The sequence below is a fragment of the Ctenopharyngodon idella genome, chromosome 1 (genome assembly GCF_019924925.1).
Source record: "Ctenopharyngodon idella isolate HZGC_01 chromosome 1, HZGC01, whole genome shotgun sequence".
NCBI classification, from domain to species: Eukaryota; Metazoa; Chordata; class Actinopteri; order Cypriniformes; family Xenocyprididae; genus Ctenopharyngodon; species Ctenopharyngodon idella.
The window spans coordinates 29,483,188-29,496,557 of NC_067220.1; the positions used below are offsets into that span (position 1 = coordinate 29,483,188).

Below are 13,370 nucleotides of genomic sequence, written 5' to 3' on the forward strand. Positions count from 1 at the left end.
CTTGAAAGTCAATAGTAACCAAAATTGTTTGATTCTTCAAAATATCTTCTTTTGTGTTCAGCAGAAGAAATTTGAATAAGTTTGGAATAATATCAGCGTGAGTAAATGACAATTGTAATTTTTAGGCAAACTATTCCTTTAAACATTTTTGGCTATTATAATGTGTGTATTCAGTAGTTCCACTATTGAGACACAAATGGTATTCAAATAAGCATCACTCACTTCGTGCCACTTGGCCTCACTTTCCTTCATTCTGGCCCGGATGTTCTGTAACTGCTCTTCTTGAAATCTCTGTTTGGCGGAGGGTTCAAGGCTCAGCTTTCCAAAAGACCTCTGGTGAACATGGCGTGACCCCAGTGGGTCAAAGCTGGAGCAGTTGTCAGATTCCTGGGGAATGGGCTCCAATGTTACGTCACCCATGGATTTGCTTCTGTTGAGTGGAGATGGACAGGGTCATTTAAATGATTATCTCCATTCAGAAGACCAAAAGGTTACAATGTTGGCTTTTACAGAAGTATAATTGGATTTTACTGACATCTAGAGGTTATATAAGACTTGATACAGTACCATGTCTCCTTACAAGCGGACAAAGACTGATATTAGTAAAATGCAGGAAGTAAATAAAGAGATAAACCAAGCAGAAACTCACATACTAAGATACTGTATATATAGTCCGCATTTGCTTACACACAGCTCACAAAGACCCAACAATGAAGGAAAAATAATTAGTATATTATGATATAATATACAAGCATATGCATTAAAGCTTATACCATAAAACAAAGATAAGCTTATGTACAGTATTGCAGAAGACACAAGCATGGCACGGCTATACAGCATGCAGCACTTTCTAAAATGTTGTGTAATGATCAATTTTATAACTTACTTGAAGGACAAGTCCTTTATATATATATATAAAAAAAAAAAAAAAAAAAAAAAAAAAACACACATTTAAACAGAAAAAAAGCAGCCTGCATAATGAAAATACAAATGCAAAAGGTACCCAGCGTTTGCTAGCACAAGATGACAAGGCCACCACTGAAGCAACATTAAAAATGCTGAACTCACCCAGTGTACTGAGAGTGTCTCATAGGAAATCTGGGAAACCATGGAAATATTTGATTGTAATTTCCTCTTTATAGTAAATGGATAGAGATTTTATTGTCCTCTCCCCATGGAGATTCACTTAAAAACAATAGTTTACCCACAAATTAATTAATTTACCCACCCCATTTGGTGTTCACCTTGGACACCAAATGAAACATTTTTCTTTTGTGGAAGACCAAAGGAAAAATTGATGAATGTACAAGTTGCTGTTTTTCATGCAATTACAATGAATGGAATCAGGCTTAAATGTTCATTTTAGGATGAACTATTCCATTAAATGTAAAGTACATATTATACAAATGTGAATGCAAATAAAAGCCTCAGAGATAAACTGCGGAGAAAAAAAAAATAAACACACAAATGAAGTGTTACTGAGCTGGGGATTTTTTTATTGGCCCACACAATTTAACACAAGATAATCTGACATTTCAGTGCAAGAGTTCAAACTTTGACATCAGAAAGTCACAAAAAAAAAAAAAAAAAAAAACATTCAAGTGTATGAAATAGCAATTTGCCGTTGTCATGACTGCATACACAGAATGTGTTACATAATCTTGACAACAGTAAAGAAAAAAAAAAAATCATAAAATTATCTTCTGTGAAACTAATTCAGCTGGTAACTTGCAAGGAACGGCCCCAGACATGTTATTAGAGATCTTTCGTTTAAAGCCCTTGATTTAAAATATAAACCACAGCAAAGCAAACTGCTAACTGTTTCACAGTGATCTAGGTTTCATTTCAACTGGGTCCTATAGGAACTACTGCACAAATGCAATCTTTTAGGGACAGTTCACACAGGACATGTGCTCGCATACTTTGGCACTATTATTCTATTTAAATGTGCTAGATAGATTACTCTTTATCCATGCTTGAAGTGTATCTGCTCAGGTCATTTTCACAATAATCATACACAACATGGGCTAAGACATCTCACACCTATAAATAAATGAGGTTGGGGGAGTCTAATACTGAAATTAGGCTCCAATATTTAATGGATGCAACCAAATTAGCTACAATTCCCTACAGTCTCAAGAGGCCAAAACTGCTACATTAGGCTTAAAATCAAGCTTCATTAAAAAGGAAGCAAAGTTTTGATGCAAACATACATAGTATCTGCTGTATAAATTGCTTGTACTTGTTAAAATGTTGCTGCAACAATATTGCAAACCAATGTTTTAACAAAATTAAGCAAAGCTTTCGATATCACACTTATTATTTACTAAGTATATTTTAATACAAATATTATTGCATTTAATTAGTATTACAATATCATTCTCCAAATATATATATATGGCTTGAGTTATTTGTCCAATGCACAAGAAAAAAAAAAAAAAAAAAAAGGTAAGAATGTCTCAAAAGGTGTGAGGGGATTTGGGATCATGTGAAAAGTTTGGAGCAGGTGCAGCTAGCCAAGGAGTGATGTCAAAATCAGAGTCGTCCTCAGAGGAACCAGAGGTTTTTCGGCTATAGGAAGGAAAGACAGAGAGAGAGAGAGAGAAAGAAAGGAGAAAGCAAAAGCATAGGAAAAGTGAAAAGACAGGGATATTTTAAATACAACAAAAAGAAAGACCATAGGAACGTCACATAAATATATGGTCGTCATTCGTGTGTGTGTGTGTTTTATGTATATATGTATGTATAATACACAATTATACCCAAAAATGAAAATTCTGTCATTAAGAAATCACCCTCATGTCATTCCAAACCTGTAAGACTTTTGTTCATCATCTTCGGAAAGCAAATGAAGATCTTTTTGATGAAATCTGAGAGCATTCTGTTCAACAAGCTCAACCGAACTTGAATGACACATGAGAACAAACCTCTTGCGGAAGCTCAAATTTGCTGTGTAACCAATGAGGTTTGTTCTCATGTGTTACGCAGGTTCGGTTGAGCTTCTGCTTATGTTCACTGATAAATGTTTTCATGTGAGCAAAAGCCTAAATTAAATCTGTTCAGCATAAAAAGTGATTTGAGTCTCTTCAGAAAATGTGGACTAAACCACTCGATACATATTGATTAGTTTTACGATCTCTTTATGAACTTTTTGAAACATCAAAGATAAAGTTGCAAAGGCAGTCAATGGAGGAACAGAATGCTGTCAGATTTCATCAAAAAGATCTTCATTTGTGTTCCGAAAATGAACAAAGGTCTTACGGGTTTGGAACGCAAGTAATTAATGACAGAATTCTCATTTTGGGGTGAACTAACCTTTTTAAACAAAAATGTACAGTCAAGTTTCTAAAAATTGATAAATCTGATCCAGTCAGCAATATATTTCATAAATGTAAGCTGCTGTTATGTACTTTTTAGCCTATATTTACTGAAAAACAAGGGTTGTTATTTTGATACAGTGGCTCTATGAGGGTTGAGGCATATGGAAATTGTAAGAAAAAAACATTTGGAAAACAAGCATATACAGTGGGTACGGAAAGTATTCAGACCCCCTTACATTTTTCACTCTTTGTTATATTGCAGCCATTTGCTAAAATCATTTAAGTTCTTTTTTTTTTTCCTCATTAATGTACACACAGCACCCCATATTGACAGAAAAACACAGAATTGTTGACATTTTTGCAGATTTATTAAAAAAGAAAAACTGAAATATCACATGGTCGTAAGTATTCAGACCCTTTGCTGTGACACTCATATATTTAACTCAGGTGCTGTCCATTTCTTCTGATCATCCTTGAGATGGTTCTACACCTTCATTTGAGTCCAGCTGTGTTTGATTATACTGATTGGACTTGATTAAGAAAGCCACACACCTGTCTATATAAGACCTTACAGCTCACAGTGCATGTCAGAGCAAATGAGAATCATGAGGTCAAAGGAACTGCCTAAAGAGCTCAGAGACAGAATTGTGGCAAGGCACAGATCTGGCCGAGGTTACAAAAAAAAAAATTCTGCTGCACTTAAGGTTCCTAAGAGCACAGTGGCCTCTATAATCCTTAAATGGAAGACGTTTGGGACGACCAGAACCCTTCCTAGAGCTGGCCGTCCGGCCAAACTGAGCTATCGGGGGAGAAGAGCCTTGGTGAGAGAGGTAAAGAAGAACCCAAAGATCACTGTGGCTGAGCTCCAGAGATGCAGTCGGGAGATGGGAGAAAGTTGTAGAAAGTCAACCATCACTGCAGCCCTCCACCAGTCAGGGCTTTATGGCAGAGTGGCCCGACGGAAGCCTCTCCTCAGAGCAAGACACATGAAAAAACACCTGAAAGACTCCAAGATGGTGAGAAATAAGATTCTCTGGTCTGATGAGACCAAGATATAACATTTTGGCCTTAATTCTAAGCGGTATGTGTGGAGAAAACCAGGCACTGCTCATCACCTGTCCAATACAGTCCCAACAGTGAAGCATGGTGGTGGCAGCATCATGCTGTGGGGGTGTTTTTCAGCTGCAGGGACAGGACGACTGGTTGCAATTGAGGGAAAGATGAATGCGGCCAAGTACAGGGATATCCTGGACGAAAACCTTCTCCAGAGTGCTCAGGACCTCAGACTGGGCCGAAAGTTTACCTTCCAACAAGACAATGACCCTAAGCACACAGCTACAATAACAAAGGAGTGACTTCACAACAACTCCGTGACTGTTCTTGAATGGCCCAGCCAGAGCCCTGACTTAAACCCAATTGAGCATCTCTGGAGAGACCTAAAAATGGCTGTCCACCAACGTTTACCATCCAACCTGACAGAACTGGAGAGGATCTGCAAGGAGGAATGGCAGAGGATCCCCAAATCCAGATGTGAAAAACTTGTTGCATCTTTCCCAAAAAGACTCATGGCTGTATTAGATCAAAAGGGTGCTTCTACTAAATACTGAGCCAAGGGTCTGAATACTTAGGACCATGTGATATTTCAGTTTTTCTTTTTTAATAAATCTGCAAAAATGTCAACAATTCTGTGTTTTTCTGTCAATATGGGGTGCTGTGTGTACATTAATGAGGAAAAAAAATGAACTTAAATGATTTTAGCAAATGGCTGCAATATAACAGTGAAAAATTTAAGGGGGTCTGAATACTTTCCGTACCCACTGTATGATCACATTTTGTATTGAACAGCAATTATGATATTTTATGGATTTCATTTCAGGCACTATCTGGAGTACATTTATAAAAATGATTTATTTATTTTGTAACAGTTATTTGGTATTCTCTTCCAGTTTTCCAACTGGTCCTATATATAAAGCTCTATAAAAAAAAATAAATAAAAAAAAACCCTATTCCTCTCTATTATAAGACAAACCTTAAGCCCTGCATCTTCTTATACCATGGCCTGCGCTGGGACCCTAGCCTGATCTTTTTCACATGTAGATCTTCCTCAGGGGTCCAATACTTGGGCAGGAACTTGTCTGAATCAGCATTGACGGAGGTCTGATGCTCGGAGACGAGCACCCGACGTGCGTAAAGATCGTCCAGCACAGGATCAGCATAACCTGTGTCCTCATCAGAGTCACTCATGCCATTGTTCAGGGATCGCTGAAGAAACTCTTCCTCCAAAGTAGCAGATTCACAGTCTGGAGGTCCATTTTCAGAAGGAATGGAGGACACACTGCTTCCCAAGAAAGAGCCATCCATATGAGATGATTGCAAAAAAAAGTCTCCAAGAAGCACATGCATGGACACACATGCAGTGGCCTGTTGCATGAAGCTAGCTGAATGAACTGAGTTTCAGAGTAGGATTAGAGTTGACAAAACCATACAAATTCAACCTGGTTTAGATCAGGTTCAGCAGGCGTTTTTAAAGATTGTATTTATATGTATATATCTCTATTGATTCTATAAGTTTAATACCAACTGTCAATTCATATAATTATTTGACTTTATGAATCATAAATAATTATAATTCATATATAATATATAATACATTTTTAGAGGGGAAAAAGTTATCAAAAAAAAAATTCTCACTTTGAACTGCTTTATTTGCAGCGAGAGATACAGGGTGAGTGGCTTTAAGGCATCAGATATGTGTCACTTTGCTCACAGCTGATTGGTCCAGTTTTGGCTTGTGATCTCCAACCAAGAATAAAACCTGCTCTGGAGCAGGTTAGCCGTGTAGCGCAAGTTACCATGGCGATGAACACTGCTAAAAACCAATCTTCTTGAGCCCGAAAAACCAGAGTTTCCTCAAACTAATAACAAACTTACCTGTGTAGCAACTGAAACCAGCTTTGTGCAACAGGCCTCAGAACCGCTCTTTTGTTTCTAGTGCTAGTTAGTGGAATGCACAGCAACATCAAGCCACAATTAGTTCTAGTAATGAGATGAATGAACAGCTAATTAATGAAGACCCACTCAATGCCAACAAGATTCTTGAAATCGAAGAATCACGCCATGCAATAACCAGAGTAGAATGCGATTTTGGGAAAAACTAAGCACTTCTTCTAAATTAATAAGCTTATTTAGTCGCAATTAAGACATATGTTGCTTTTGATGAGCAAAACAAAGTAGTTAGGACCAGTTGGATGTACATAAGCACAAGTATTAGGGCACCACGGCAGACACGGCGTATATACGAAACACTCTCTAAACTCTGACCTCTGGTTTGATCTCTGTGGTGGCACTGCAGCCAGCCGTGAGGCATCTGACAAGGTGAGCCATGACTTCCTAGCACTTGGGGTCACCATAGGGGCCACCCTGGGGCCCAGGGGCTTTGAAGGGATTGCAAAGTTCACGGGGGCCACAGAGGTTACAGAACGAAATCTGCGACTTGCTAGATCGTCCTGCACAAGGTCTGGTTCAGGGTGGTCCGAGTCAGAGTCACTGTCACTCTGGTAACTGCTTGCCCATTGGAGGAAGGCAGAAGCAGGGGGGAGGTTGTGGCCTAAGCCCCTCCCACTTTCGCTACAGCCAAAACATGAGGTGGAGAGACTAAGAAAACCACCTCAAATTACTTGGAAAAAAGTCTGCTATAGCCAAAAACTTTTACATCAACAACGAACTGAAAAAAATACAATTTTATATGCACTTTGAAAAAGGCAGGTGTCTGTCAGCGGATCCGTCTATCAGCGTATATATTAGGGATCCACTGATAAGACTCCTGCTTTCAAACGCTCCCGTGTGTATCTGTGTAAGTGCTCAGCTTCAAAGATGTCTATTTACAATATGTTTTTGTAGAGTTGATCATTGTAGCCAATCACAGACATATCTGTTGAGTGCGTGAACACAATGGCCAATCAGAGGTGTATAAGAATCCACTCAAAATGCTAGGGGGAAATGCTGGTATCGTCACATTTTTTAAATTTCAGTACCGACTTGGTACCGAAGTCGGTACTTTTTACAACACTAAATACAACACCAAAGCAAACAATTTTGTGATTAAAAAAAAAAAAAAATGTAAAAATATTAAAGTCTATTAATTATATTCAATGTTCTGATGATGGCCTAAAATTAATAGGAATGTATTTCACTTGTTTTTAAATTTTTTTTAATAAATGTATCAATAAATCATTACACAACGATAAAAAAAAAAAAAAAAAAAAAATATTTGCCTACATAAAATGTCATGCAAGTACCATGACCATGAAAATAAATAGCAAAAACAATATTTAAAAAATATTTAAGATTCTTTACAGCCTTTCTGGAAATTGATAAGTGAATTTAAAACATTTTAAAACTTATGAAACCACTGACACCCTGCTGAATATCTGTTATAAGCTTAGCAAAAGTTGTCATCCAACATTTTTATGCAGAGTCAGTTTCTGCAGTGAAGTGAGCCAGAATAGTGTATCATACCTAGTGAGGTGGCCTGCATAACTTCTGTCTCCCTGCTGGTATTCCTGTCTTTTCTTCCTCAGGGCAGACGGGACATGCACCCTTTCTCTGATGGGGGCATCACTTTTACTGCCTTCCGCCATCCTGAAGCAATGTTCCGCTTCTGCGTCACTACAGCAACCTGGGTGAAGACAAGAATGTAAAAGATTTTTTTTTTTTTTTTTAAACAGATCAACAGTCAACTGGGATGCTGTAGAAAGACTAATTTGGTACTGTCTGGCACATGGCAAGGTATAAATGCAAACAGTTTGTAATATCTTAAAATATAAACATATTTTGGCAAGATATTGAATCTGTGCATTAGGTCTTAAAATGTGAAAGCCTGAAAAGACCACATGCCGCAAACTATGATGTTAATATTAATCAAACTTAAAAACATTGACAATTACTCAGTACTACTAATGTATCATAATTAGCATAGTATATGAGACTTTACTGCCAATAATTTCAGTAGTTTCATTTAATTAATTTAGAAATTACATTTTCCCTGACCTTTTGACGTAAGAGGACATTGTGCTATAAAAACATTGTGCTATTTCTGAACTCTTCAGAAGGTTTTTTTTTTTTTTTTTTAACATATCATATGAGAGATAAATACATCAGCAGCACTAGACTGCATGCATGGAGTAGATATAATATAATAATGTATTGATTATAGGGGTGGGCAATATGACCAAAATCTCATATCACGATAGGAGTAATTTTATTTAACAATAACAATATATCGCAATGTAGTTATTTTTGCTTTAAATAAGGTTTTTATATCATCAAAAATTGATACCATTTTTAATATCACAAAAAAATAATCCTAGCCAAAGTAAAAGAATAAAAAAGACTGCTTACTGAAGACAAGCAAACAGTAATAAAGAACAAAAAAAAAAAAACTAATTACCAGCATAGAGGAAAACAAACTACAATAGAATAAAGACACAAATTAAATAGACCAACCTGAAAAACTTCAAGCACTTGAAATAAGAAATACTACATGAATTACATAAAGTTATCAAATGTATAATAAAAACTGCCTAGTCTTCACTGTGCAAATTAAATACACATTTATTCTTATTAAAGTTACAAAAGTGATTCAGTCAATCATTCATTCAGATTGTTGTTTGATTAACATTAACGACGCAGACAACAGCAGGTATATTAGGCTGCTTTCACTTTAAGACCGACTGCACGGATCCAATACACTCGTGCCTTTTCTTTCTCAACTGTTTACGTTCACTTAATACATAAATGACTGTTTGCTTACAAAGACGGGAATTTTGACACACAAGTATGTGCATCTCTCTGATAGCATGCGCATATAGTGAAATGAGTTTTCTTTCACTGCGCTTCAACGGTTTCAAATTACTTGTTTTTAAACCGCAATGCTTAAAAATGCATGCAAATGATAAGCTTTTGTGACCACGCAGCACAGCAACGTCACGTGAGAGTAACCGCGATAGAGACGATAGTCCAAAACCTCTAATTGATTGATTGATTAATTTTCATATGTAAAGATCACCCAATCATAGCAGTGGGCATCTTAAAGGAGACAACCCTTTAAACAGTGTCCAAACCAGATGGTCAAAAACATAAATAAACAGCATTTATAACTGCTTTTTATATAAAAATCTTACATTATAAGTGGACCTCAGGGAACAATATAAATACAAATAATACAAATAATAAATAAAAAAAAACTGCAGGTCATGACCCCTTTAACATTTGATCATGTTTGTGTTGAACCTTCCAAATGTTTACTACTTCTGTTAGATATTGTTATATGGCATAATGGTTAGAGAGTCAGACTTGTAACATGAAGGTTGTGGGTTCAAGTCTCAGTCCTGGCAGGAAATGTAGGTGAGGGAATGAATGAACAGCGCTCTCTTCCACTCTCATTACCCACAACTGAGGTGCCCTTTAGCAAGGTTATTTTAAACCTGTATGAATTTATTTCTTCTGCTGAACACATAAGATGATATTTTAAAGAATACGGGTAACCAAACAGTTGATGGTCCCCACTGACTTTAATAGTATTTATTTTATTTTTTTTTCCATACTATGGAAGTCAATAGGGCCCATCAACTGTTTTTTTTTTTTTGCTGTGACATTAGTATCAACTGTGAAATTATGCATTGTGAAATTTCACAGCTATTGCTATCGACTGACATTATAGCATCATGACAGTGCTAGAGCACCTCACAGCCATCCATGCAGTAATGCAGTCTCTCTGGTACACGCCTGCCTTCATTTGGCAGCAGCTCTGTGCATTACCAAATGGGTGTGGAACGATCTGGAATGTCACACTTACGTGAATGGATGGGGCGAAGGGACAAGGTCTAGGTACTAAACTTTCATTACCAAGTGTTTGAGAGATGCAATATTGCAGTTACAAAGTAAACAAGACATTGTGATTTTGGTGATAAAACTTGAAGACATTTAGGCAACTGTATGGACCATCATGTCCTGAAGTAAATATTTGATGATTTTGCTCATTTGAGATAAAGAAACAATGGCTGTATTTGCATGGAACCTAATAATCAGTTAATAATTGGATTGATTGCTCAGTCAAACTGAAAAGCCTTCACGTAAACACCTCAATCGATCCAACTGAGCTCGATCCAAATGGAATTCTAATCAGACTAAAACTGGTTGTGTAGATCTTAAATAATTCGTTAATTATGTAAATATTAGCTATGTAAACCTCTGACTCCAACTACTTTTTTCAGTTGAATTCATAGTCAGGGAGTATGTTTATTTCATACGAATGTTCACATTTATTCATTTACCTACATCTTATGAAATAGTCAGTAGATGAGACTGAATACTTGCAAAAAAAATTTCACTAAAAGGCATTTCTGAATTTTTTAGAAATCAGTTATTTAGAAATTCTCTCGCGTTCTCCATTTCTGACTGACGGACTGCATATGCAAAGCAATTTTGTTTGAAATATATGTAATGACCATGTAAACAAATATTTTAATCAGATTGCAAAGTTACCTACAATACCATTCAAAAGTTGTGGGTTGATAAGATTTTTAAATGTTTTTAAAAGAAGTCTTTTATGCTCAGCAAGGCTGCATTTATTTTATCACAATATATAAACAGTCTATATACATCTAAAATAACTGTTTTTTTATTTTAACATATTTTAAAATGTAATTTATTCCTGTGATGAACAAAGCTGAATTTTTCAGCATCATTGCTGAAGTCTTTAGTGTCACATGATTCTTCAGAAATCATTCTAATAAGATGATTTCTTATTTCTTATTATTATCAATGTTAAAAACAGTTGTGCTACTTAATGTTTGTGGAAACTGTTAAATGTTTTATTTCAGGACTCTTGAATAGGAAGCTTAAAAAAATGCATTTTTAAAAGGATTTTTTTTTTTTGTAACAATGTAAAAGTCTTTACTGTCACATTTAATCAATTAAATTCATCCTTGCTGAATAAATAAATGTCTTTATTTAAAAAAAAAAAAACTTTACTTTCAGAATCTGAAACATGATTGAATTCGGAATGATAATCAGTGCAAGTAAACATACCCTTTTATCCACTACAATGTTCTCACTGTGATGACCAGATTAAAAAAAGCACGCAAGTTTACTATATACATTACACGAATGTTTTAATTAAAAACAAACAAACAAACAAAAAACAACTGTAATTAGTTTTAAAAAGTCTTATTAATTAAACAGACAGATATACTGCACAGTCTTACCTTCACTGCCGGCTCTGAGGGTGCAGTCTGAAGCCACACTGATTGTGCGAGACTCCACTGAGTCCAGGCTCTCGACTGAGTCCTCCCTACTGTAGCCCGACTGCTTCAGACTGAACAGTTCCTCCCTGTCAGAAAACCAGCCCTCCGCATACCCACTGTCCCTCACACTTGACCTGGACTGCACAGACTCCTCCAGAGCCTGGTAGAAGGTGAACAAAGAGCCGAAAACTTCACAGAGGGATGAAAAGGCAAATAAGTGAGTTGTAGTGAATAGATTTGAGCTCCAGTGGACATTTACAGTGTTTTTTCCATTTCACTGACTGAAGAAATTACCTACACTTTTGAGCAATATGTCGGTCAGTGCAATGATAATTACTATGGAGGACCGACAACACAGACTTACGCCTGAGTGAATCATTTTATCAGCGGCCAAAAAGAATGGGGAGTTTAAACCTGCATGACATCCTTAGTGTGAACACAAAATCACATGAGATTTACATGTAACATTCCACTATTTGAGTAATGTAATAATTCTGACTAGAGAGGGGCTTATTTGTCTTATTTTATGGATTTGTTACAATGAATGCATAAACACATTGTAGAGACAAAATTGTCAAAACTGTATGTGAAATGCTTTAAAACTAAATAAGGCATTTTAAGCTATATACAAATCAAATTAACAATTTATCATTTGCACAACAACTCTCAGACTTGCATCCCTGAGTGTCAGCACAGTCAGGGGACACACCTGGAACGCACGCACATAAAGCTGCTGCCCATACAGCGCGTGAGTACTTATCTTACTGGGCTTGAACAGTCAAATACACACACTTATGTGTCAAAATGCCCGTCTCCGCAATTATCTCCGTAAACACAGTCGTTTATGTCTTGAGTGAACGTAAACAGTGCATTCGGTGTTAAAGTGACAGCACGCTAATAAAGCTGCTGCCGTCCTTGCCATTCATGTTAATCAAACAGTCTCTCATTGCTCTTAACTAAATCACATTTGTGAAGATAATGCAATGTTTTTGTACATTTGATTACTTTATACAATTTATATTGTTTTCTATTTCTAGTGCTTGAAGTTCAGCGCTTGAGTGTTGATGGTTGAACATTCAGTACAGCCACATATGTTTTGGATGAAAAGAGGAATAGACTATCTCCCCAAAATGCAGAAAATCTCAAATTTATAAAGAGAATCCTGCCTTGCCTACTTAAGCAGGACGTAGGAAGGAAGGACACAAATACTCAACACTTTCTGAATAATAATCCTGATAATTTTTCTATCAGACTACTCATTTTGTTGATTTAGAAGCTGCAGTGTTTATTTGTTTTTGTCCTCACAATGTTTAATTACACCTTAAGGGTTTTAATTATGTTCAGTTTGACATTATGGGCCCCTTTTTTAACGATCTAAGCACATGGTCTAAAGCACAAGGCACAAGTGCACTTAGGGTCTCAGAGTCTTATCTCCCATTCCCTTTAAAAGCCAGTTACGATCGTGCCATTGCAGATTCGCTATTTACATGGCAGAATTTGCAAGCGGAAAAACTGAACGCTTCTCTAGCAAGGAAATGGAAACGCTTTAATATTGCGCACCAGCAGACCATCTACGAGACAAGCCGGATTCCACCAAAGCATTGTTATCTTTATGCACACAATAATAATCTTTTACATTGTAATCCTTTTATTTTTAATAGTTGGCATGTCTGTGTGCTGTTGCGCATCCCTGTGTGTGTGTAATAAGTAGAGTGTACGCGCGTTGTGCACCCGCTTATAGGCG

General features: G+C 36.6%; 1 protein-coding gene across 7 annotated transcripts in view; it reads right to left on the reverse strand.

Annotated features, from left to right (window-relative positions):
- lmo7b (LIM domain 7b) overlaps window positions 1-13,370 on the reverse strand; it is a 50,146-nt gene that overhangs the window by 23,025 nt on the left and 13,751 nt on the right. For 6 of the 7 annotated variants that reach the window (XM_051899560.1, XM_051899555.1, XM_051899540.1 and 3 more), the window contains exons 8-11: window positions 11,588-11,786; window positions 7,839-7,998; window positions 1,069-1,098; window positions 223-430 (exon numbers count right to left, since the gene is read on the reverse strand). In XM_051899560.1, the coding sequence (XP_051755520.1) occupies window positions 223-430; window positions 1,069-1,098; window positions 7,839-7,998; window positions 11,588-11,786 (597 nt within the window). The remainder of the gene's footprint in view (window positions 1-222; window positions 431-1,068; window positions 1,099-7,838; window positions 7,999-11,587; window positions 11,787-13,370) is intronic. The other variant, XM_051899547.1, reaches the window with a different exon arrangement.